Source organism: Hypomesus transpacificus, unplaced genomic scaffold (assembly GCF_021917145.1).
Source record: "Hypomesus transpacificus isolate Combined female unplaced genomic scaffold, fHypTra1 scaffold_331, whole genome shotgun sequence".
Lineage (NCBI taxonomy): Eukaryota > Metazoa > Chordata > Actinopteri > Osmeriformes > Osmeridae > Hypomesus > Hypomesus transpacificus.
The window spans coordinates 57330-80641 of record NW_025813858.1 but is presented as its reverse complement, the minus strand read 5'-3'; the positions used below and the strand labels follow the sequence as shown (position 1 = coordinate 80641).

General features: G+C 46.8%; 1 protein-coding gene across 1 annotated transcript; it reads left to right on the top strand.

Annotated features, from left to right (window-relative positions):
• The first annotated feature begins 743 nt into the window (after window positions 1-743).
• Window positions 744-23310, top strand: LOC124464255 (hippocalcin-like protein 1). Its single transcript, XM_047016249.1, has 5 exons — window positions 744-1121; window positions 15757-15937; window positions 17735-18016; window positions 20772-20877; window positions 21206-23310. The coding sequence occupies exons 2-5, from the start codon at window positions 15842-15844 to the stop codon at window positions 21301-21303; spliced, it is 582 nt and encodes a 193-aa protein (XP_046872205.1). The 5' UTR covers window positions 744-1121; window positions 15757-15841; the 3' UTR covers window positions 21304-23310.
• The last annotated feature ends 2 nt before the right edge of the window (window positions 23311-23312 follow it).

Below are 23312 nucleotides of genomic sequence, written 5' to 3'. Positions count from 1 at the left end.
AAAGGCCCGTGCTGTAATGATCGGTGCACATGGTCATTAGGAATCCCCAACCTCTCGCTCTCTCTCTTTCACGTCTCTTTCTATGCCTCTTCCGACACCCCTGCCCCCTTTCATCACAGCTCTGTTGGAGTCTACAGCAGATGGACGCAGTGGTTCACCTGTGTACCTTGGGACGCGACACTTTAAATTTTTAATTGGTGGAAACTCTCAACTGGTTGATTTAACGGTTCCCAGTTCAATCTGCAGTCTGTCAGCTCACAGAGAGCTGTGAGTCATCACTGACCTTTGAGGAGATAATGTGGACCCATCATTCTGGCTTGAACACTCCTGAAGTTGAAGTTGTATAATTTGAGGTGAACTGGATGTGACTGCGATTGTGTCCTGGTGTTCGTTCTGGTGTGTGTGTATGTATATCTGTGCGCTTGTGTTATCATCAATTTAAAAACTATACAGCCAGTACGTTTCTCTAATACTGTATAAAGTTAATCGGGTAAAAAACATTCCAAATAAACAATATCCATTAATGATACAATAACCCTCTTAAAAAGGTTATTTAAAACCCTCTATAACAGTCAAAACAAAATGAAAAATCTAGTTCTAAAGCATTCTCTTTTACTGGAAGGCGTGCATCTGATTCAATAGACCGAGCACGAGGGGGAGGAGGAAGAGAGGGAGGGAGGGAAAGACGGAGGGAACCATATTCTGACAAACATACAATCGTGCCAATAGGCGAAGCGCTTTCTAATTAAACCGGTTCCACGTAATACCAACACCATCCCCCTCCTTAAATGCGCTACACCAGCACGGTTCCCAGCTAGAACCGACACTCTCCAATCTCTGTCCAGTAAAAACACGCGCTGCCCGTTACCGCTCTCAGACCTCAGCCTGCTCGTTGTCTCGCGGGGCGTGTGTGAAGGCACGATAACATGGTTTTCGGGGTTTGTCCGCAGTAGCAGCTACCGCGCAGTAGGCTTGACAGTGTGAAGAGCAGCCAGTCAGAAGCTTGCTATTCGCAACCGGGGAACGAAGACGAAATCCAGACAACATCTCTTCATCTCTAAACGTCTCCTTCTTCGTCCGCATCGCTCATATACCAAGAGCAAGGAACTCTGTTGAATCGGGTAAGAACTTACGCTGTTTCGGTTCTATCTAAATTTAAAGGAAATGCTGTTTCTATGTGAACATTTTCATCAACATTCAATTTGTAAGGGCCCGCGGATGGCTTTTGACAGCGACGTTGTCTACACGACACGTAGGCGGCTTTTGTTTCTCAGTGTGTCTTGGAACGGTCTTGTAAAAGAACGTTATGCCCTCCTCCTCTGTATTAACATAGTTCTAAATTGAAGTATTTTACGCAAATGGATAGTTTATCATTTGACTGTTGCCTGCACATGTACTATCCTCGTGTTAAAGAATGTTGGGGAAGGTGCAAGTGTAGCCTATACCAAAAATACGTTACTTGTATTTGAACACGTTTAAGAAATAAACGCATCCTTCTTTACGTGAGCCTTATGCTACATGGGCATTGGCATTGCGCGGTGTGCTCAAAAGTGGTTTGTTCCTTTCTGCTTATTTCCTTTTCTCGTTTTTACTCCCTCCCCCTACTTCCTTTATTCAACTCTCCTCTCTCCCTCTTTCTCCCCCTGACCCTGCCTATCACGAGATGCTATTGTTGGGAAGTAGGCCTAAGAATTGGCATCTATTATGCATACTTTTGTATTTGTGCAGCATAATTAGTTGCCCGTTTACAAATTAGGAGCATCATGTTAAAATTGGTGTTTCATATTTCACGTTGTTCCGTCAGTAATGTGTTGGTGAAAAAGAAAAATGGAAGAAAAAAAATAAGGTTTTAGTTTCTTACTTTGAGGCAGTAACAGCTGGTAATGACGTATATCACTTTCTTTTGCATCCAAGAGTCGTCCCTTCAGACGGCGGCTCTCCGCTCTTAAACGCGCCTCTGTAATATTTTACAATGTATGTGCCACGTAAAATCAAGGATTTATTATTTAATCCATACTCAATATATCGGGATCTGATTGGCGTTGGATTTATAGAACCGTCACTAAGGGCAGATGGAGAAAGATTTAACTCCACTTTCTCGTTGTTTTTGTTTCTTAATATCGAAGAAGTTTGGTATTTTCTTATGATCACGTGCTACTGTTGGCACCTGTTTTTATGACTGCAGTGGAATTAAGTTGTGAGAAACTTCATGATAACCATTGAGGACTCAACGTCACATGCAATATATACAATCCTACTAGTTGTAAGGGCTTACCTTCCGGTTTACTGTTTACATTTCAATTTACATAGTGTTCTTTTAGTACGCTTTTATCCAAAGTGACATACAAGTAGCGCAGGAAAAGTATGGCAGAGAGGATTAGAAGTGCATAGTTCCACAATATTTCAGTGATCAAAAGAACAGTCTGTATTTACTAACATCTCACCTACCAAACACACCGGACAAAACAATAGGATTACCCCACTACAATAACATGTCACGGACTTAAACGCAGTGCCTGTAAGAGAGAGAAATGATTTCTCTGATTGTCGTCAGACACCTGGTTCTGCAATCATGGACATTGCATAGCAGTTATTGACATTTTCAAAATGCCAATCTAGTAACCTACCCAGTGAGACCCAATCAAGAAAAGACGTATGAGAATGTCAATAACTAGGCCCTGTGACCCCGGGGTTAATGTTTTGGCTGGATAAGGAACTACCCCCACTAAAAATCGACTTTTTCTTTGATTCTTCCAATAGAATATTAGTTTAGTAACCCCTTTTTTTTTTGCTTTGACATTCTTAAGTAAATGGAGTCTATTGTTCACAGATTCAAAGGACTCTGAGTACATTAAATTGGATAATTGTCCACAAATGAGGAGAAATTATTATTGGTGAACGGCAATGCTCTTTGGTGTTAGCGTCGACCAGATGTTGTTATTGCTGTTGTTTGTTGTGCATATGGAGGCATTGGTATCACTGCTGGACTGTTGCATAAAGAGATAAAGGAAATGCTCTGTTGTTTTCTGAAACACACACACACATCCACTACTGTAGCATGAGTTTCTTGGAAAGCTTTCGGCAATGTACTGTGAGAGCGGGGAGCAGAGAAAGAAAAACCTGTGTGTGTGTGCACTCGCTAGTTGCCATGTGATTGTGCTCATCCTGGGGGTCTGCCTTTAAGCTCCATCAGTCAGTCCACCAAGGCAGAGACTAAACCAAAACAGGATGGAACAAGATCACGAGAAAAGACGTTACTCGTCTGTATATTTGTATTATGGGATGTTGCCTGGTTTAGTATGCTGTGAGTGAGATATTAGATGCCTTACCCTCTGACTATGTAAATACATCCAAATAGTATTAGTGCCTGTCTGTTAGTATGACAAGTGACTTGTCTTGATTCAGAAACACACTCAGATAGGAGACAGAAGCCAGCCTCGAAAACGTCCTAGATGACCACTTGTGTCTCAATCTTTTAACTGATGGTTGGAACTTACACGGGATATCAAAAAGAAACGGATATCCACTTACAATCTTTCATCTCTGTCCTACATCATCCCTCTCTCCTTGTACCCGCTGTTCACGTGGTCGGGCTGCTGTTCCCAGAGCTTGGACCTGCATCAACATGGATGGACATGAGGGCTGTGTTTGTTGACCGTTGGTGTGTGCTGCTGTGTGTGCAGTCTCTCTCTCTCTCCCCCCCCCCCTCCCCCCTTGTGTGCTGCTGGTAGTGGAGCCCCCCCCCCCCCCCCATGGAGTGCATATTGAGGCCTGAGATGGAATGTGAACATGAAGGTTCCGAGACTATTCTCCTCTCCACTCCACCTCCATCCATGAAATGAAAGGGCAGCCAATTACTCCCCGTTCCTGGTGTGTGGTTGTGTTAATGAACTCCAAAGTGTGTGTGTGTGTGTGTCACATTATGAATGCACCATCAGTAGCTTTGTGGTCCTAGTGAGCTGACAGCAGTCAGTGAAGAGAAGGCGTGCAAGTGTCTCACCTGAGCCTGTCTGCCTTGGCTAAGATCACACTTCAAGATCTCTCTCCCCCCCCCCCCTTTCTTCCTCCCTCTCCCCTCCTCCTTTCTCTCTCCCCTTTCATCTGTCCATCTCTGACAGAAGCCCCCTGCAGAAGCCCTGTTTTCAGAATGAACTTCCTCTTTTTCATTTTCCTATTCTTCTGGAAAGGCCTCAACCTTCCCTCTTTCATTTTCACCGGGGCTATCTGGTAAATAAAGAAGGGAAGAGAGATGTAACTAGGTCTCGATCTGAAGCCCACGGACCCCTGCTGGAACGGAATGATTTCCCATCGGTTCTCTGTCCTCAAGGGTCCTTTCAATATAGATGACTCTCATATGCCTGAACAGAATGTGGGGAAATTCCATGCTGAAGTGCCCTGCAGCTTTGTTTATGTGGACCGCTTTTATCCTAACAGAAGTGAAGGACCTGACTGCGCTGAGGAAAAAAATGACAACATATTGAGTCGAGCACACGGGAGATGATGAGAAAGAATGTTCTGTAATAAAGCTGCAGAGGTCTTGTGTTGCTGCCGCCACCGTCTCAATGAAGGCGCCTGCTGCATTTGCAAGGCAGCTTAGGGCACTTTCTGGTCATTAATAGAGAGACCAATCAGAAAGGGGGAAAAAATCAATGTGGCGCCCGATGGATTGGAAGCATTTACAAGCAGTCTCAATAAGGGCCTGCAGTCATTTCTCCTCGCAAGTCATCCAGTCTCTCTGGGGGCAGGAGTAGCCTCCAGCCCTACTGTCAAAATCCAGCAAAAAAACAACAACAGGACCTATCTCGATGGGTTGCTCTATATTCTCGCTTCCCATTTCCGTTGAAGAGAGGCAGATGGCGTTAATAGCTTTTTAGTTTTATCACAGGAATCCAAACATGTCCTTTTTTTGTCAACATTTGCGTCTTATGTTTCTGGCTTGAGTCGGCATGTGTAGCCGTTCGGGTCGTTGTGACTAGGACTTGTTGTGTTCGTCTGCTGCTACACTGTCCCTGCACAAACAGAGTGATGAGTTAGGACTGTGTTGGCAGGAACTAAAGGACTGGAGAGGGGGGAATACAGATGAGGTAAAGAAGCCTGGCTTGTGGGACTGGAAATGGAGAGAAGGAAAGAAATTGGAGGAGGCGTTGAAGAGGAGAGAGACGGAGAGAACGAGAGGGAGGGTGATATGTGGGCTATTTGGACGGCAGTGCATGGTAGGCCGATGTGGGATCTTCTAACGAATGCCTGTCGGGAGTTTTGTCTATTAGAGGACGGAGGAAGTGGGGGATGATGGAGAGGGATGAGGAGGGGAAAAGAGAGAGAGACGTGGCTGCTAAAACTTTTATTTTTGTTTTTTTTCCGCGCTGAGCCTGGAGGAGAGCCCACCAACCTCCGTCGAAGCGGGGGATTGTGGGAAGTCTTCTCCCGGCTCGTGGCCCACACTGTGGGCGCAACATGATCGCCGATGAAGGGGAAATTCTGGCTGAGCTGGCCGTTTGTGTTTGTGACAGAAGTAGGCGGGGTAGGGTGTATTTTTAGACCCCTCTCTGTCTCTCTCTCTTTCTCTCTCGTCACCACAGGAAATGGGGATAGCAAGACGTGTATGATGCTGCGAGGTTAGCCTAGCATTCTTTTCCAATTATTCCTTTTTTTTTTTTCTCTTCTTGGAGCTTGACATGGGAGTTGTTTCCCAAGGCCTCCAACCCCCCCCCCCCCCCCCCCCCGCCCCACCACCACCACCCCCCCCTGCACACACATCCCTCCACCCTCCCCAGTAAACTGGATGCTTCAACCTTATTTGGGGAATTCTTTGCCCTCTGGTCCTGAATGCAAGTCTTACTCACTGATCTGACTCTTTGGTTGTGTTTGACCTGTGCTACCAGCCCTTAATGCAGCCCTAGTCACGACACCAGCCTCTCACGACACCAGCCTCTCACCACACCAGCCTCTCGCCACACCAGCCTCTCGCCACACCAGCCTCACACGACACCAGCCTCTCACGACACCAGCCTCTCACCACACCAGCCTCTCGCCACACCAGCCTCTCGCCACACCAGCCTCACACGACACCAGCCTCTCACCACACCAGCCTCTCACGACACCAGCCTCTCACGACACCAGCCTCACCAGCCTCTCACCACCAGCCTCACCAGCCTCTCACCACACCAGCCTCTCGCCACACCAGCCTCTCGCCACACCAGCCTCTCGCCACACCAGCCTCTCGCCACACCAGCCTCTCACCACACCAGCCTCTCGCCACACCAGCCTCTCACGACACCAGCCTCTCACGACACCAGCCTCACCAGCCTCTCACCACACCAGCCTCTCACCACACCAGCCTCTCGCCACAACAGCCTCTCACCACACCAGCCTCTCGCCACACCAGCCTCTCACGACACCAGCCTCACACGACACCAGCCTCACACGACACCAGCCTCTCACGACACCAGCCTCTCGCCACACCAGCCTCTCACGACCCTAGCCTCACACGACACCAGCCTCTCACGACACCAGCCTCACCAGCCTCTCACCACACCAGCCTCTCACCACACCAGCCTCTCACCACACCAGCCTCTCACCACACCAGCCTCACCAGCCTCTCACCACACCAGCCTCTCGCCACACCAGCCTCTCACCACACCAGCCTCTCGCGACACCAGCCTCTCACGACAGTGGACGTCCACCATGTCGCTTGTCACAGAATGTTCTCCCAAAATCCTGCTTTTCTTTAAACATTTCCATTCCCAAAGCATTTAGAAATAGAAAATAGACATGTACAGTTAAATTACTACTAGAGGTTTGATCCGATTTGATTGTTTATCGGAAAAAAAATTAAGAAGTTGCAGACAGTGAAATATCTCCTGAGGACCTGAGTCAGGCTTGGACTTTGTAGTAACACGCAGTGGCTGCTAAATCCTCTTTATGTAAGTATATTAGAGAGCAATGTCCTCTCTCTCCCACATTAGTGTGATGGCTTTGTCACCCCACCCCCCTCCACCCTAGTCATGCTGCATCCCCTCCGGTCACTCTGTGTCTCCTGCATACACCACCAAAACGCCCGCGCACACACACACATAGACAAACAACCACACTAACACACATACTTCCTCCTTGTTGGATTTTCCCACAATGCCACGAGGCAGTAATAGATGAGTCACACACTTGGGAATGAGGGAGTGTGTGCGTTTGTAGGTGTGTGTGATATTGGGTTGGGGGTGAGAGGGAGGTCATGTCTGACTTGGAAGAGGGGAAAAAAATAGTTTTTTTTTTGTAGCGGTATAAATAGACTAGTGGCTGTGAAAGATGCAGATGAGAATGGAAGACAGGATGGAGGAAGAGTGAGAGGGCAGGGGGGGCTGGAGGAGGGATTAGTTGAGGATGGGGGGGTGAGTGATAACCTTGTCGTCATTTCCTGTGCCAGAGATGCCCATGCAGTGCAAGAAGACGCGCCCCTGCCCTTCACACCTCCCTCTCTGCCCTCCATCCCTGCCAGCCTGCCAACCCTGCGTTCTGTCATCTGTTTCTCTCCGTCCCTCCATCCCTCCCCCCTCCCCTCCACCAGGAGGCGTCATCGCAGTTCTCCTTGACCCGAATAACTGAATCGCCCCCGGCAACCAAGTTGACGCTGGGAGAATAATTACCATCGTCATCTGGGGAAGTGTGTGTGTGTGCGCGTGTGTGTGTGTGTCTTTTGGGCCCTCACCACAGTGCCGTGGCGTGTGGACACCTTGGGACAGGAGCTGAAATACACCCCTGTGCCTCGAAAGCCTGTGGCCCTGGAGTGTCGTAACGAGCGATGCCCCCATTTTTAGAATCCGCAGAGGACTTCAAACTGAACGCCTGGAGCAAACTAGCTGTTGGAACTGACTGCTGATTGATAAACTTTCTGAAAAACATGTTTCTACATGTATAGGCTATATTTAGTTTTGTTTAGTTTCTTAAATATATATGTATCCGATATATTTATCGTCTGTCTACTGAGAGGTTGGAGGGAGAGAAAAATACGGTTTGAAAAACTGAGTTTTGCAAGTGTTTTTAGGAGAAGGGGGTGGAGGGGCTGAGTAGGAAGGGTGTTTTTGGCAGAGAGATGCGGAGCAGAGCTACCAAGGGAAGGTTCTAGACCGCACGGAGGGCCAGAGGACCAGCAGCATTTAGCACAGAACGACACTGTTTCAAAAACGACAAGCCGACACAAGAGACTGGATCAAGAGCAGGATGGAGGGAAGAGGAATAGGCTACAGGAGATGATGGGGACGAGTGGTTTTGTATTACAGCAGATGGATGACTGCTAAAAGTGGAACGCCTCTATACCACCGTAGTCCTTCGCAGCCGGCAGAGCGGCCAAACATCAGTTTTTTTCTGAACACAATGGTAGCCAAATGGTCTGTGAAATGAAAGGCCTCTTCGCCTTTTCCCTCTCCACTTAAACGATAAGTGTGTGTGTGTGTGTGTGTGTGCAAGGCTGTCGTACAGTTGTCTGCGTGTTTGGTGGTGAGAAGTGGTTTAATAATTTGTGTAGCCTATATAATCCTTGTCCTTCCCTGGGATAATCCCACCACCATACATCCTGTGTCCGAGTTTGTATGCCCCTCATTGACCCCAGCTGGAGTGGAGAGATAACATTGCCGTTAAAATGTCTATAGCCATTCGATGGGCATTTTGTCATATATAAACCACGTAGGCCCAGAGATGGGGTCAGATAAATCCCCCAAAGAATGTAAACGATTTTACAAATAATATAAACAACGCTGCACTCGTTTTGGAAAGTTCTGTGTCTCCAACGTAACCATACTGAGGGCTTCTCTGTCGCTATCCAAATACAGGCCTTAATGTCAGGCAATTTACATATCCAGCCTTTTAAGTGATGTTCTCACTTTACTAACATGAGCAGCATAGACATAATAGCAATGTCATTTTCCCTTTCATGAAAGTGCAGTTGGACAGTAATGTATGCCTCTTGAAAGATAGCAAAGTGAGTAGAATAATCGCCCTGGGTAAGAATTCCCGCTGTTGGCGAAATGAGAAGCCACGTGAATAGGGACATTGACTCGCGAGATTTAACCTTTTCCATGAGGACGGAGATCTAAATATTGATTGTCTTTTTTATAAAGGTAACGCCATGCGTGGTGTGGTGATATGTACGGGGAATTTGCAGCAAATGGAGACGTGAGCTGCGATGTGAACAGCCAGTCTCCTGCACGACAAACAACCAGCAGATGATATGGATTTTTTTTGTTTCATTTTTATTATTACGCACAGGTCCCCTGATCTAGAGTTACACCGACTGTAAAGGTCACTGTGTTTCAAACAGCCAATACAGTGACCAAACGGAGCGGTAGGGAGGACGTGGAAGAAGATGGAGCAGAGGGTCTTCATCATCATTACAGTTGATGCCTCCTTCTAAGCGGTCCTCATAATACTATATTTTGTTAGGCGACTTTATTTTTGACCCTTCTTCGGACCAGAACGTGTAGGCCTAATTAGCAAATTGTCATACAAAAAAATGCCTTCTTTCTGATTAACCAACTGTTCCTAGTTGGAATGGAATAGTTAGCCCCCCCCCCCCCCCCATACACACACATACACAGAGTGCCGTCGTATAGCCAGCTGTAGAGTCGACCTCGGCCGTATGGGCCATAACAGACTGTCTGTTGCGCCCACGCACTGTTCTAAAGCCTCCGAACAGAACGGTCAAGACACGGCCCCAAATGTTGCTGGCTTCCAACACGTTTTGCCGTTTTAAGCCCGATGGTTATCGAAGCATGAGCCAAATGGAATGACCGCCGAGTGGTGATATTAATATTCTTATTATTACAGCTGCAGTTTACGACATTTACAGAGCCATTATTTTGTTCCCTGTCAGTCTCATCGTGTGTGACTTCTCTAAATTTGTGTGCAGCTTTGAAACTGTATGAAAGCTGAATGAGTTGTCACCGTAGTAGGGAAGTCCGTTTATCAATTAGCATGTGAAGGCTCTCATTTAATCAATACGTTTTATTGAAAAAGTGTTTGAGTGCTGGGGGAGGGGGGGAAAAGAAAGAATCTGGCTGGTGAAATCACTTTAGCGTATTCATATTTTCCATTTGTGTTCTTTTGAAGGTGGATGCTCTTCCATCCTGCTGGTTGAGTGTGTTCAGGTTCTTTGTAGAAAAAAAAGGCAAGCCTTTCTCACAAAGGAATAAGTGTGTGGGCTGGTGCGTGTACTTGCCTACACATCGCGTGTTTTTTAGCCCGTCTTAGTTCCTGTAGAAGGAAACGCCATCCTGGTTTATTATGTAAGACATTGAGGTTATTTCAATTGTGTCATTCAGGGATGTAACAGAGAACAGTCACTTCTGGTTGGAGCCAGACCATCTAATTCCCTGTCTGGTTGACCCAGATCGAAATAGGATGACTCTCAGGTGGTGTTCCTAAAATGAGGTCCCTGCTCCACGTGCCCCCCCCCCCCAACAGGGCTTTCTGTAAAGGAGGTCTAGGTTCCTAAAAAGTGTGTGTGTGTGTGGTACGTACAACCCTTTTGTTGTAAATCCCATCAGTTAAGTTAAACTAGTTTGAGATAATATTGTCCTTTTTCCACAGGCTAGACATGTAGATGTAGAGTGAATTATACTGTTCCCTGCAGTTCAATAATCTACTGGACTTCAATATCCCTCCATCGCTCTTTCTCTCTCCCTCCCTTTCTTACATCAAATCTATCCTTACTCGACCCTGTCTTTATCTCTTTCTCTCTATTTGTCTTTCGTCAACAGATTGACCCTAAACCCTTGGTCTGTAGTTGACCAAATTCAATTCCCATTCTCTCTCTCTGTCTCTCTGTCTCTGTCTCTGCATCTCTCTCTCTCTGTCTCTGTCTCTCTCTCTCTGTCTCTCTCTCTCTCTCTCGCCCCGCCCTTCCAACTGCAGTCGTTCATAAAATCTGAAGCTTCCAGCTGTGGAGCGGGCCTCTCTAATGACAGAGAGCACCACTGACCACACTTGGTCTTATCTAATGTACATAAAGATGTTTTGCAACACACCTCACAAACTAGCACCATCCACTGTGGGTGTGTGTTTGTGTGTCTGTGTGCGTTGGTGTGGTTGATGTTTCACAGAGAGTAGCTGTTGAATGTAGAGTTTCTATTCTAATGAACATTGGGAGACAGTCACACCAAGGACCAGGCCTCATTCTCATTTTAACACCTCCATTAACTCTGCCTCTCTCTGTCTTTTTGTCTGTCGATCTCCCTATATAGAGATAGAGATGGATATAGAGAGGTATTTAGAGCAGTGTATATATATATATACATATATAATATCTCTCGATCTCTACATATCTCGACTGCTCTAAATACCTCTATCTCTCTCTTTCTCTGTCTCAGATGGATAGATATATATCTGGATTCTCTGACACTTCTTCTTCCAGTGTTTTTCCCTCCAAGGGAGGGATCCCAAAAGAAAGAGAAGAGGGCTGTAGTAAGGATAGACAGAGGGCGACAGGTGAGAACCTCTTGTAGGGGATGAGGGATGGAGAGAGGGCGACAGGTGAGAACCTCTTGTAGGGGATGAGGGATGGAGAGAGGGCGACAGCTGAGAACCTCTTGTAGGGGATGAGGGGTGGAAAGGAAGAAAAGAGATGGAATGGAGATAATAATAGAAGGGTCTAGAACCCGGAGGAGTGTTGTAGAGCAAGAGAAGATGAGGTTTATGTAATCACGGGAAATTGGCATGAGAAATTTAGTTCTTTTTTTTTTTTTTTGACGGAGAGAGCAATTAAGTGGTACAGAAAAGAGTCTTGTGTTAAAAACAAAATCAAAAGATGGAGGGATGAATGACAGTCTCAGGTGGCCACTCAGATTACTGGGGCCTAATAAAGGAGGAGAGATAAAGGGTTGAAGAGAGGGGGGGTGGGGGGGATCAATGCATTCATCTTTTTGATATGTCTCGCATGTTGGTGCCAGCTCTTGGCTTGTTTGCTTTTCCAAATGCAGCCCACTCCATTCTGCCTCCACCCCTCTGCAAATCTCTCTCTCTCTCCCTCCGTCTCTCTCTCTCCCTCCCTCTGATTCTGTCTCTCTCTCTCTCTCTGTGCTAATGGCTTGGCCGGGGATGAGGGCATAGTTAGGGAGGCATTTTGTCTCATTAGCACGTTTACCCGTGGAGTAGGAGGGGAAAGACCTGCTATTTCTGTATAAAGGTGTGTGTGTGTGTGTATCTCACTCTCCATCTCTCTATCTCATCTATCCATCCATGTGTCCCTCCCTGATGTCCTAATGAACCTTGTGTTCCCGTCACTCTCAGGCCCTCAGGCTGAGAAGGGTTTGTGTTCCCGTCCAAGACTCTTCAGCTCCTGTCCTCCAACCAGCAGACCTGCTCACTCACTGTCTTTCTATCTCTATCTATCTCTCTCTATCTCTATCTCTCTCTCTCACACATACAAACGCATTCTCTTTGTCTCTCTCTCTCGTTATTTTTCACTCACATTCAGCTCCTAAGGCCCGCCTCTCTCCCCCCCCCCACCCCTCCTCCTGTCTCTCTAAAGCTCCCCACTCTCCCACCAGTTCTCTCTCTCCTCTTCTGTCTCTCTCCATCTGTCCTTCTTTCTATCCCCCCCACCCATCTCTCTGTTTATCCCTCCCTGCATGAGGATCATCACTCCAGATGTTGGTGACCCAGTTAGGGGCTGGAACAGCTGTTCTGGGGCAAGATTTTGTCTGTGTGTGTGTGTGTGTGTGTGTGTGCGCGCTCTCAGGCTGCCCTCTGACATGACTGGAAATAAATCAACAAGCACGGACACTTTGACTGGAGGGGTGAATTAGTGGGGTTTATAGGCCTCAGGACAGACTGATGGGAGGGTTGGAGGGATTGGGACTAGTTGGTGGGAATTAAAACAAGTTTGGCTAGCAGGGATAGCGTGGTATTTCTGCTGGTCTGAGAAGCACTGGCAGGTCTTTGAAGTGACTGTTCAGTTCTCAGGCTGGAAGATGGGGGGGGGGGGGGGGGGTGAAAGGAAAATAAATCAAGAGTGTATTGAAAAGGTCAACCTTTTGATGTTGACAAAGTGGAGACTTCAGGAGATGAACAACGGTTGCTTATCTCAGTGCCCACGTGAGCATGCTGTGTAAATGGAAGTGTGTGTTTGTGTGATTTCAGGAGATGTATGAATTCACTTCCTAAGCACACACACACCTCACACACACAGACATTGTTTGTTCTATGGCTGGACTTGTGAGGTGGGAGTTATTCATTACTGCAGGTTCTGCGGTGTGACTTTCCTGTGTGTGTGTGTGTGCTCATGTACACATTCTATTGTTTGTGACTTTGCTGATAAGGAGCTCCTTTCATATACGACGAATAAATGACCAGGTTAGAGAGACCTACTGATTCGGTCTCATTGCTTCTCAACATCTCTGCAGGGGTCTCATCACCAGGCAGGCTGTGGTGACGCTGGTTGGCCTCTCTCAAGAGGACCTGAAGGATTACTGGATGTTATTACATCCCCGGAGACAGAATACTTACAAATCTGAACCCCCCCATGGCTATGTAATCACCTTTTAATGCTGATAGAGAAAGCAACACTGGAACTGGAAATCAAGCAACAAAGCCTTCAAGGACCGTGGTCCCAGTCCTCATTTCAACCAGGGGAGACCATGGTCTTAAGCCATTTTGCCGTTTACCCTAGGAAACGTGTTTGTCTCAAAATCCAGATGAAGAAAACCCCTAAATCGACCCTCCATGACTGGGTACTGGATCCTGCATCCTTTATAAATATGACCGGCTCTCATTGGTTGATAACTAGTGCATTAAGTGGAGGGTGTGGTTGATGGCGTTTTGTTTTAATCACGTCGTCCTGGTTCTAACCTGCTCAGAGCTTGGCCACGGCAGAGGGCAGATCCTGGGAGTGTTCTGGAGCTTGCTGGTTCATTCTCCTCCTCCTAATGATCAACAATCAATCTCCCTGTTTTTCTGGAAGCACGTCCTCACTGTCTGGAGTACTGAATGCAAACCTGAGCTTGTTATCGGGGCTCAGGATGTTGTCTCAGGGTTGGTCTGAGTGCAGCAGCCTCTTGATCCGTAGCCAAATAGAGGGAAGGAGGGGTTGTTGAGCTAAAAGCCAAGACTGAGACTCACTCACTCACACACACACACACACAACCCTCGGGTTAATTACTCAGTCTAGGAAGAGCCCGATACTGTAAGTTACTAGATAACATGAGCCTCTCACACATACAGTTACTAACGAGAATCAGCTCTATCTCTGTTTGAAACGGAACACAGAATCTGGCAAACACCTGTACAGAGCAACAGGAAACTTCCAATACATACTACTCTGTTCCTTCTTCATAAGTGTCAGATTTATTGTGTTGTAGTTGGTATAGGAGCTATGTATGTCCCAGCTATTAGGGTTAGGGTTTGTCCCAGAGGCCCAGTACAGTACATCTCACAGCTATAGTTGGATCATAATGTGAGGCAACACTTTATGTTTAGGTAACTTTAAGAGAGACTGTATGTTATGGCTATACCTTTAGTACAACCATTGTAGATGCATACAGATTGCCTAATATTTAAATGGTATTTCATATTATCTGCAAAGTAATGCTACTGTAATTAGTCTTTGTCTATTAGATTAACTTTCCGCTGCTGAATATTTCATATTAAAATCATATTATAAGGCTTTCTTTGGAAGACTGTTGTTTTGTCAAGTAGTGCAGAGTCGATGGAGTCAAAGTTTATTTCTTGCAGCATGCAGCAAGGAGACAAGTTTATGGCGGTCCAGAGTTGTCTAAATCTTGGAACTAAGTGTTCCCTTTATCCTAGAGTTGCATGAGTCGAAACGGTTTTCTGTATATGGAGTGGAAAGTTACATGCTCAGTTTAGACAAAGGGTATTGACATCTGTTTATCTTTACATGCTTACTACAAAATAGTTGCAAAAAGGCAGTTAAAAGTTGTCAAAGATCAATGTTGACATCCTCTTACCCCTTGAACGCCCATCATCCCCATATACCAACTGTCACTGTAAAGCGTTCCGCTAAACCATAATAACATTTAACTACACAGGAGCTGAGATGTGACACACTGTTGTTTCTAAAGGTCTTTGCTATGTGATGGTGATTAATGCAACTGGAATGCTTAATGTGGAGTATGACATGTGTTGAATGTGTTCTGGTGTGGTTGTGTTGTAGTTCAGATTAGAAGAGTGCTAGATATTTCCTCTGGCTGGGATGACACACATCCACACAGCTGGAGAGATAAGCCCTCCAAATGTGATCAGTTGTCGAGCTGTTGACGTCACTGTGTGGAGGATTCTGGAACGTTTACGAACAGTCTTAAATGGAATGTTAATGTTTGCCATTCAGACAGAGACGTGGTGTTATGTAATGCTCACAAGGGAGAAAGCCGGTTTTAGTTTCTCTTGTTTGTCATTACTTTTACAGTGCATTGGCCGAATCTGGCAGGCAGGATGGAAACGGGATCTCTTGGTCTTAAAGGTATCCTTGGAATACCATTAGAGTACATATGCTGTTTCTGGCCTGAGCATTGTTAAATTACACTGTGTGTTCAATCTCATGCCAAGACACACACCAGTATATCATTGGTCAATGACCTTTTTTTTTTCTTCCTAATCTCTTCTTGGTTACTGTGGTTACTGACCCTTTTCTCTTGTGTGTCATTGGCTGATTACCGTGAACTCACCGTGTCTTTGGCTAGGTTACCACAGTACCCGCCCCCCACTTCTGATTGGTTGCTGACCCCCGACTTCTCTCCCTCTGATTGGCAGATCTGAGAAGCAGCCTGGCTGGTGTAGTCCCTGCTGTAGTCGCTGCTGTTGTCGAGGAGACCAGGTGTCGAGTCGCCGCGTTGCCATGGGGAAACAGAACAGCAAGCTGCGGCCAGAGATGCTGCAGGACCTCCGGGAGAACACCGAGTTCTCTGATCATGAGCTCCAGGAGTGGTACAAGGTACACACACACACACACACTTGTATACACACACACCTACAGACATGTATACACACACCTACAAACATGTGTATACACACACACACACACTTGTATACACACACACCTACAGACATGTGAATACACACACACACACACACACCTACAGACATACACACAAACACTTATATACACACGCGCCACACACACTATTACAAACTAACACACACACACTTACAACCGGGAGTGTAGGTTTGTTTTCAGATGTGGACTAGACAGCTTTTATTAAAAACTGACGATGCGGCCGTAAAAGATGATTTTCTTGAAAAAGTGTGTGAGAAACATGTCCTACCTGTGTGTAATGAAACCTACCCTCCAGCTTCTGTCGTCTTTGGATCCAATTCCTAATCGACATCCAGGCTTTAAATGAGCTCTTAACATAACGTGAGCAGAGCTGCCTGGTTGTTAATAGGCTAAAGTGCGTCTATACAAAGTCGTCATCGATGGAATACAAGTACCACATTTGGCACAATCTTCGGTGATGGTTAGTCAAATAGGATGCCGGAACTCCTATCAGGAAGAACTCATAAACCAGACATAGATAAGTCCTTTCCTCACACTTCCCAGCTGTTGGTTAGATATTTCTGTCCTTTCGCCTACACACACTAACACTCTCTATATTTTCCTTGTTCTCTCCCTCTGTTTTTATAGGAGGGGTTTATGTTTAGGCATTAATCTCTGACAACATTACGACGGTCTTGAATCTCTTGAGTGTGTTTATCTCTGTGCTAAGGTAGCAGAGCTCTCTCTCCCGGTCTGTCTACCGTGCAGCTGGTCTGCATCTCTCTGACCCACCCTGGGTCTGCCCTGCAGCTGGTCTGCATCTCTGACCCACGGTGGGTCTGCACTGCAGCTGGTCTGCATCTCTCTGACCCACGGGGGGTCTGCACTGCAGCTGGTCTGCATCTCTGACCCACGGTGGGTCTGCACTGCAGCTGGTCTGCATCTCTGACCCACGGTGGGTCTGCACTGCAGCTGGTCTGCATCTCTGACCCACGGTGGCCATCTCTCCGCTTCTGCCCTGCGTCCTCACAAACCTAGCGTCCCCCGTCCTGTCCCTGCCAGGCCCGTTCTATAATGGCCTCTTTAGGTGATGAAGAGGCCTCGCTGTCACTCGTGTGTGTATGTGTGGCGATGAAATCTGCATTAGTAGCCCGGTGACTCATGGTGGATGAGAGTCTTTTCATCCTACTTGCGGTGCACCTCTCCAGAGCTCCATGCTGACCCCTGACCCCTGGGTTCAGCCTGAGGGGTCGAGGGGGTTTACAGAGCCAAAGTGGTGTTAATGGCATCCACTTCACACAGATTACACAAAGTCTACAGAGGGGAAGAGGATCTCATGGACGAGAATTGTAAACGCGAGGGGTAGCTCTGGCAAGGCAGATGTAGGGAATCAGAAAGGCCTACATCTCCAGACATATCTCCCATATGGAGTGGAAATGTGAAGCTTGAGACACCACCTCTCTGACCTGTTCACCTTTTCCACACCTGTCCAGGAGCTGGCTGTCGGAAAAGAGATGAGGAAACACGTGTGAAATGAGTCAAATCAGAAGATGAGTTTCCATGTAACACTTTCCACTTTCTCATCTCCTCCAACCTTCCCCTATATCTCAACCAGGAGATGGACTCCCCGATCTGAGTCAGGACAGGGTTTTTTATTTTATTTATATGTTCAAGGAAGCCAATCGATCCCATTGACTGTCTCCTATCTCTCTCGCCCTCTGTCTCTCGCCCTCTCTTTCTGTCTCTGTCTCTCAGGGCTTCCTGAAGGACTGTCCCAGTGGCAACCTCAACGTGGAGGAGTTCAAGAAGATCTACGCCAACTTCTTCCCCTACGGCGACGCCTCCAAGTTTGCCGAGCACGTCTTCCGCACGTTCGACACCAACAACGACGGCACCATCGACTTCCGGGAGTTCATCATCGCTTTGAGCGTGACGTCGCGGGGCAAGCTGGAGCAGAAGCTCAAGTGGGCCTTCAGCATGTACGACCTGGATGGCAACGGTTACATCAGCCGTGACGAGATGCTGGAGATTGTACAGGTGGGAAGAGGGGGGTTCTGGGTAATGTAGTTGATGGTTCGAGAGAGATGGGTGTTTTCTGTAGGAAGTTCAAAAGTCATTAGAATATCGCCGGTGGCGTTTCGTTTATTGATGAAACGGGCCAGAGCGTTATGGAATTCCACTTGGAGATGTAGGGAAAACGTTGGTTTTCTTTTTGACGAGTGCTTAGTCAGAAACGTCTGTAGTGATGGGTTTGTTTTCGTGTCTAGTGGTGGGGTGAAAGTTGTGAGGCCCTCCAGCTGGTGAGACTGTAGAGGTTTTGAAGAGGTGGGAGTTGTGAGCAGCTGTTCCTAGAACAGAGGAAGAGAATAGTAGCACATCACCTGCGAACGCACTGTAGAAAGGTGACGACACTTCCTGAAACAAACTGGATAGTTATTCAGTGGCAGTGCCAATGTCACAGGTGTCAGGGCATCCCTAGAGTCTATTGCTTCCATCCTCAACTCCCTGTCTATGATCCAAGTCTCATGAAGGAGGTTTTGGACAGGACGGCAGATGGCACTTACTGCAGTCCATGAAACATTCTCATCCGGTATCTCTGTAAATGCTGAGATATAAAACACTTAACACTTAACTTATGAAAGATTTACAGACTTTGTTTATGCCGTTGAAAACAAAAGCTGGTTCAGAGCTTACGGTTTTGAAAATCCTATTTTTAGAATGTCCAGAATGTTGCATGACCAGCTTAAGAGTTACAGTAACACGAACGCTATCTCAGTTTGGGCTGGCAGGCAGATTCAAAGAGCAATTTAATTTCCCAAACGCCCGCACCACCAGATTGCACATTGCAATTTTCTTTTCCTGTTTCATAGGAATACAACCCCCAAATTCACACGTCACAGTTTTTAAAAGGTTTAATTTTAGAGGTTGATTTATATACCCGTGACAGCAGGTTTAATATTAGCTTGTTATCGTACACTTGATACGACCATGGACCGATTTAATTTCCCAAAAGCGGCGCTAACATGATTCACAGCTGGGCACCGCAGGGTCAGCCAATCAAACCAGACGATGTCACGCAATTAGGATGTGAGAACCTTCTGGTTCTGGTTGGTCAGTAGTTCAACAAGAGGGCAGCTGTTAGTCAGAAAGGGCAGAATGAAGGGTGAATCCTGGGCTTTTCTCCCCACAGTACCCTCGCAATTCAGTCACAACCTTTTTAGCATTGCTCATGCTAATACTACGTAGCTAGCCATTGATGCCTCTTTTCTTAAACATGCATGTTCCTTTGGGGTGGAGGATATATCTTGACAGAGGCTATGAATGCCTTGTTAGAAGCATCTCAAGAGTGATAATTTCACGGCAATACCGAAAATTTCGAAACGATAATGTTTTTTGTTGTTGTTGTTTTGATGGAGAATTGTTGCCTGCTTGCATAACATCCTCCCACATGTTGCCAGCATATTTCCTGGTGACATGAGTGTTCTTGGCACCCAGCTCCGATGCTTTCATAGCAGCAGGCTGGTGCATTGTGGTCGCGGTGGATGTGTCATCGGGTGCCGCGTGGTTGTGCAGCTTCCAGTCACTGAGCCAACAATGGGGAGAGGGAGGGGGGCAGAGAAGGGGGGGGGGGGGGGGCAGAGAGGGGGGGGGGGGGGGCAGAGAAGGGGGGGGGGGCAGAGAAGGGGGGGGGGGGGGGGCAGAGAAGGGGGGGGGGCAGGCATACACGGTGGAAGACGAAACAAAACAAGAAATCACGCTTCGAGACAAAGGAGGAGCGAGGTTCGGGACGTGAAACCAGAGTCGTGCCGCCGGTGTTGCACCAGCTGAAGAAACAGTACGGGGGTTGGAGAGGAGAGCCCGGCACTGAGAGGGGGGGAAGGGGGTTTACTCATGTCCCTTGGTCGGTGTGTGTGTGCTCTCCCGGATTAGCAAGTTAAATTTAACCGGCGTTTATCCCTGAGTGTGCAGAATATTGGGATTATCTTCTGGTTCAGGGAGGTTAGGCGCCATTGAGGGCAGGAGGGGAGACCTGTTTTCGGGCTAGTAATCAGAAGGTTGCCGGATCGATTCCCCGCTGTGCCAAATGACGTTGTGTCCTTGGGCAAGGCACTTCACCCTACTTGCCTCGGGGGGAATGTCCCTGTACTTACTGTAAATCGCTCTGGATAAGAGCGTCTGCTAAATGACTAAATGAAATAAATGAAATGAAATGAAATTGTCAGAGAGAGATGAAGAGGGAGAGGGAGAGGGGGGTAGGGAGATAGAGGGAGATGGAAGATGGGGGGGGGGGGGGGGGGGAGATAGAAAGAGAGAGAGATGGAAGATGGGGGGGGGGGGGAGAGGGAGAGGGAGAGGGAGAGGGAGAGGGAGAGGGAGAAGGGGGGTGGCAGGGGAAGAGAGGGAGAGTTAGAGAGAGATGGGAGTGCTCTGCAGTAATGATACCTTGCGTGTCATCGTTAGCGACCACAGGCCAGCAGGCTCTCCAGAGCCTCCGTGTCTGCCCGTTAGGGGGAGAACACCACCTCGCAGGTGATGGACGCCTTGTCTTAGAAAGATAAGCCAGGAAGGTTATTGTTCTGCTCACTAGAAGTAGAAGAAGTAGTCGTCTAGTATGTGACTTCCTCTTAATCACCCTCGCGACGCTCTTAATATCCCCGCTACTCTTTTCTACGGTTGTCGTTTTGTACGAGTCGTTTCCCAGTGACCAATCTTATGTTTATCCTTTTTCTTTTATATGTTCTCCCTTCCCCATTTCTTCTTCGTCCCCCATCTCTTCTCTCTCCATCTTCAGGCTATCTACAAGATGGTGTCATCGGTGATGAAGATGCCAGAGGACGAGTCGACGCCAGAGAAGAGGACAGACAAGATCTTCAGGCAGATGGACTTGAACAACGATGGTGAGAGGAAATGGAAAACAGGATATGAAAAGAGAGTGTGTTTGAGATGGGGGGGTGGGGGGGGATCACAATAAGTAAGAAACGAATGAACACAGAGCTCTTTGATATTTACTGTCCGTCTTCCCCTCCTCCCACCAACATCTCTCTCTTACGCGCTCTCTCTGTCTCATGCGTTATCTCTCTATCCCCTCCCTTCCTCTCCCTCCTCTCTCTTCCTGCCTCCCTCTCTCTCTCTCCTCTTCCTCCCTCCTTTCTCTCTGTTTCTCTCTCCTCTTCCTTCCTCCTTTCTCTCTGTCTCTCTCTGTCTCTCTCTCTGTTTCTCTCTCAGGCAAACTGTCTCTGGAGGAGTTCATCAAAGGTGCCAAAAGTGACCCCTCCATTGTGCGGCTACTCCAGTGTGACCCTAGCTCCGCCTCCCAGTTCTGAGCCCACAGCCCCCCTCCCACTCCCCCGTTGCTACGGAAACAGTCTCTCAAAATCAACGCATGATGGTTCTCGTCTCTCATGTCTTTTTTTGTGTACAAGATGGAGGAGATGGAGAATTCTAAGAGAAAAGAGGAAGAAAAAAAAAAAGAAAAGTGGCATCATTTTAATTTAAGAAAAAACACAATGGAAGGGACATGTATACATTATTAAACAAAGATCAACTGAGAAGCAAAACACAACAACGGTTGCCATAGCGTTCTGCTCCACCTTCCCGCGTGTCTCTCTCACGCAAGTCCGACGCAAGTCCGACGGTCGGCCATTTTTGACGGGAATCGCCCGGATTGTTAATGAGAGAAGGAACCGTACCGTGTCGAGAACCATGCATGGCCCTATGTGTTCTCATCTGTTTCTCCTGGACACGGCTCGCCTCTTCCACTTTTATATCCATGGTTATGTGTATATATAATGCATATATATGTATATGACACCATCAGATGAATAGGCAAGTGTATTTGTCTTTATATAACGTAAACTCTTGCATTGGAAGGCAGTATTATGTAGCGTGTTATAGTTCTCCGTAGCTGTTAACCGAGGAGTAACATCCGACTACAGGGAGAGATTAAGTTGGGATTTTCCTGCTATATGATCTTTCTTACCAAGGAGAAGAAGGCTTATGAAGATCCAAGTGGGATTTTAATCGATGTTTGATATTTTATCTTTTTTTGTTGTTTTTTTTTAATTTTTTGTACATAGCTGTTTTTTCATCATGTCGTTTTTATTTATTTTCTTTTTCGTTCATGTGGTTTTGATTTCGATACACTGATATCATTGAAGATGACCATTTCCCAAGTGGGTTTTAAGGAGTGTGTGTATGTGTGTGTGTAAATGAGAGAGTTTGAGATACTTATTCTTTGAAGATTCCATAATTATCTGCTTGTCTTAGATGGGATTTCTAAGATTCCACATGTGCAGGGATTGAAATCTAGGAGAAAAAAAAAAAATGTTCATCGATGATTCCATTATGTAGTTGGACATATCATTTGAGCCGCCTTGAGTGTGTTTAGTTGTGCGCGTGTGTGTGAACGAAATGAGGGTGCGCTTTTTGTGCACTGTAGGCTTGAGTCCTGGCTAACTTTTCAGTATTATCATTTTGTTTTTTCATATCGTTTCTGTATTTTGAATTATTTTCTTTTAACATTTCAGAGCAGAACTTTTGTCACAGGTAGTCAGATTACACTGCATGGCAGACAACTGAACAAACACACACACACAAACCTCTGTATTGCTTTGTACCTCCAATATCTTCAACACTCACCTGTACCAAAGGAGACTGGGCACAAAAGACAATGGCGGATGTTGTCTCAGTGTGTGCGTGTGTGTGTGTGTGTGTGTGTGTGTGTGTGCACGTGCACGTGTCTCTCACACACACTTTGGGACAGAGCCCCCACCCTCTTTCAGTAGACAAGGGAACACACTAAGGGCTTGTTCATCACTCTATCCGAATGCTTTTCTATCTTTTTCGGTTGTAGTTTATAAGCAGAAATGCATTTTTCGGCAGAATCTGCTTCTAGGTGCTGATTGTGGGTTGGTTCGGTTCTTTCCTCCAGTGGTTTTAAATCTGACAGATTCGTATGTTAGTCCAACCACAGGTCCACATCAGTTTAACCTCTCCTCACTATGTCCTTTAACCACTAGGGGAGGGAACCATGGTCTGATCTGAGATCTGTACCAAATAAGCAACTTCTACCGGTAGTGTTCTGCAGCTGTACCGCACTAGTGCTTTCTCTGCCCTCTAGTGGCTGGGTGAAGCATCTGCTACCCACCGCTCACCAAACCTGTTCTTTGCCTGCCTCAGTTACGGTACCTTGTGTTTGGTATAAAAGAAATTGACCCGTTTTTTTTGTTTTTTCTTCCTTTTTTCTGTTGCATGAAAACCTCGTGCGAGGATGTCATGTGTGTTCCGTTGGATCCGAATTTGGTGACAAATATACCTTCTGTGTTTCAAAACG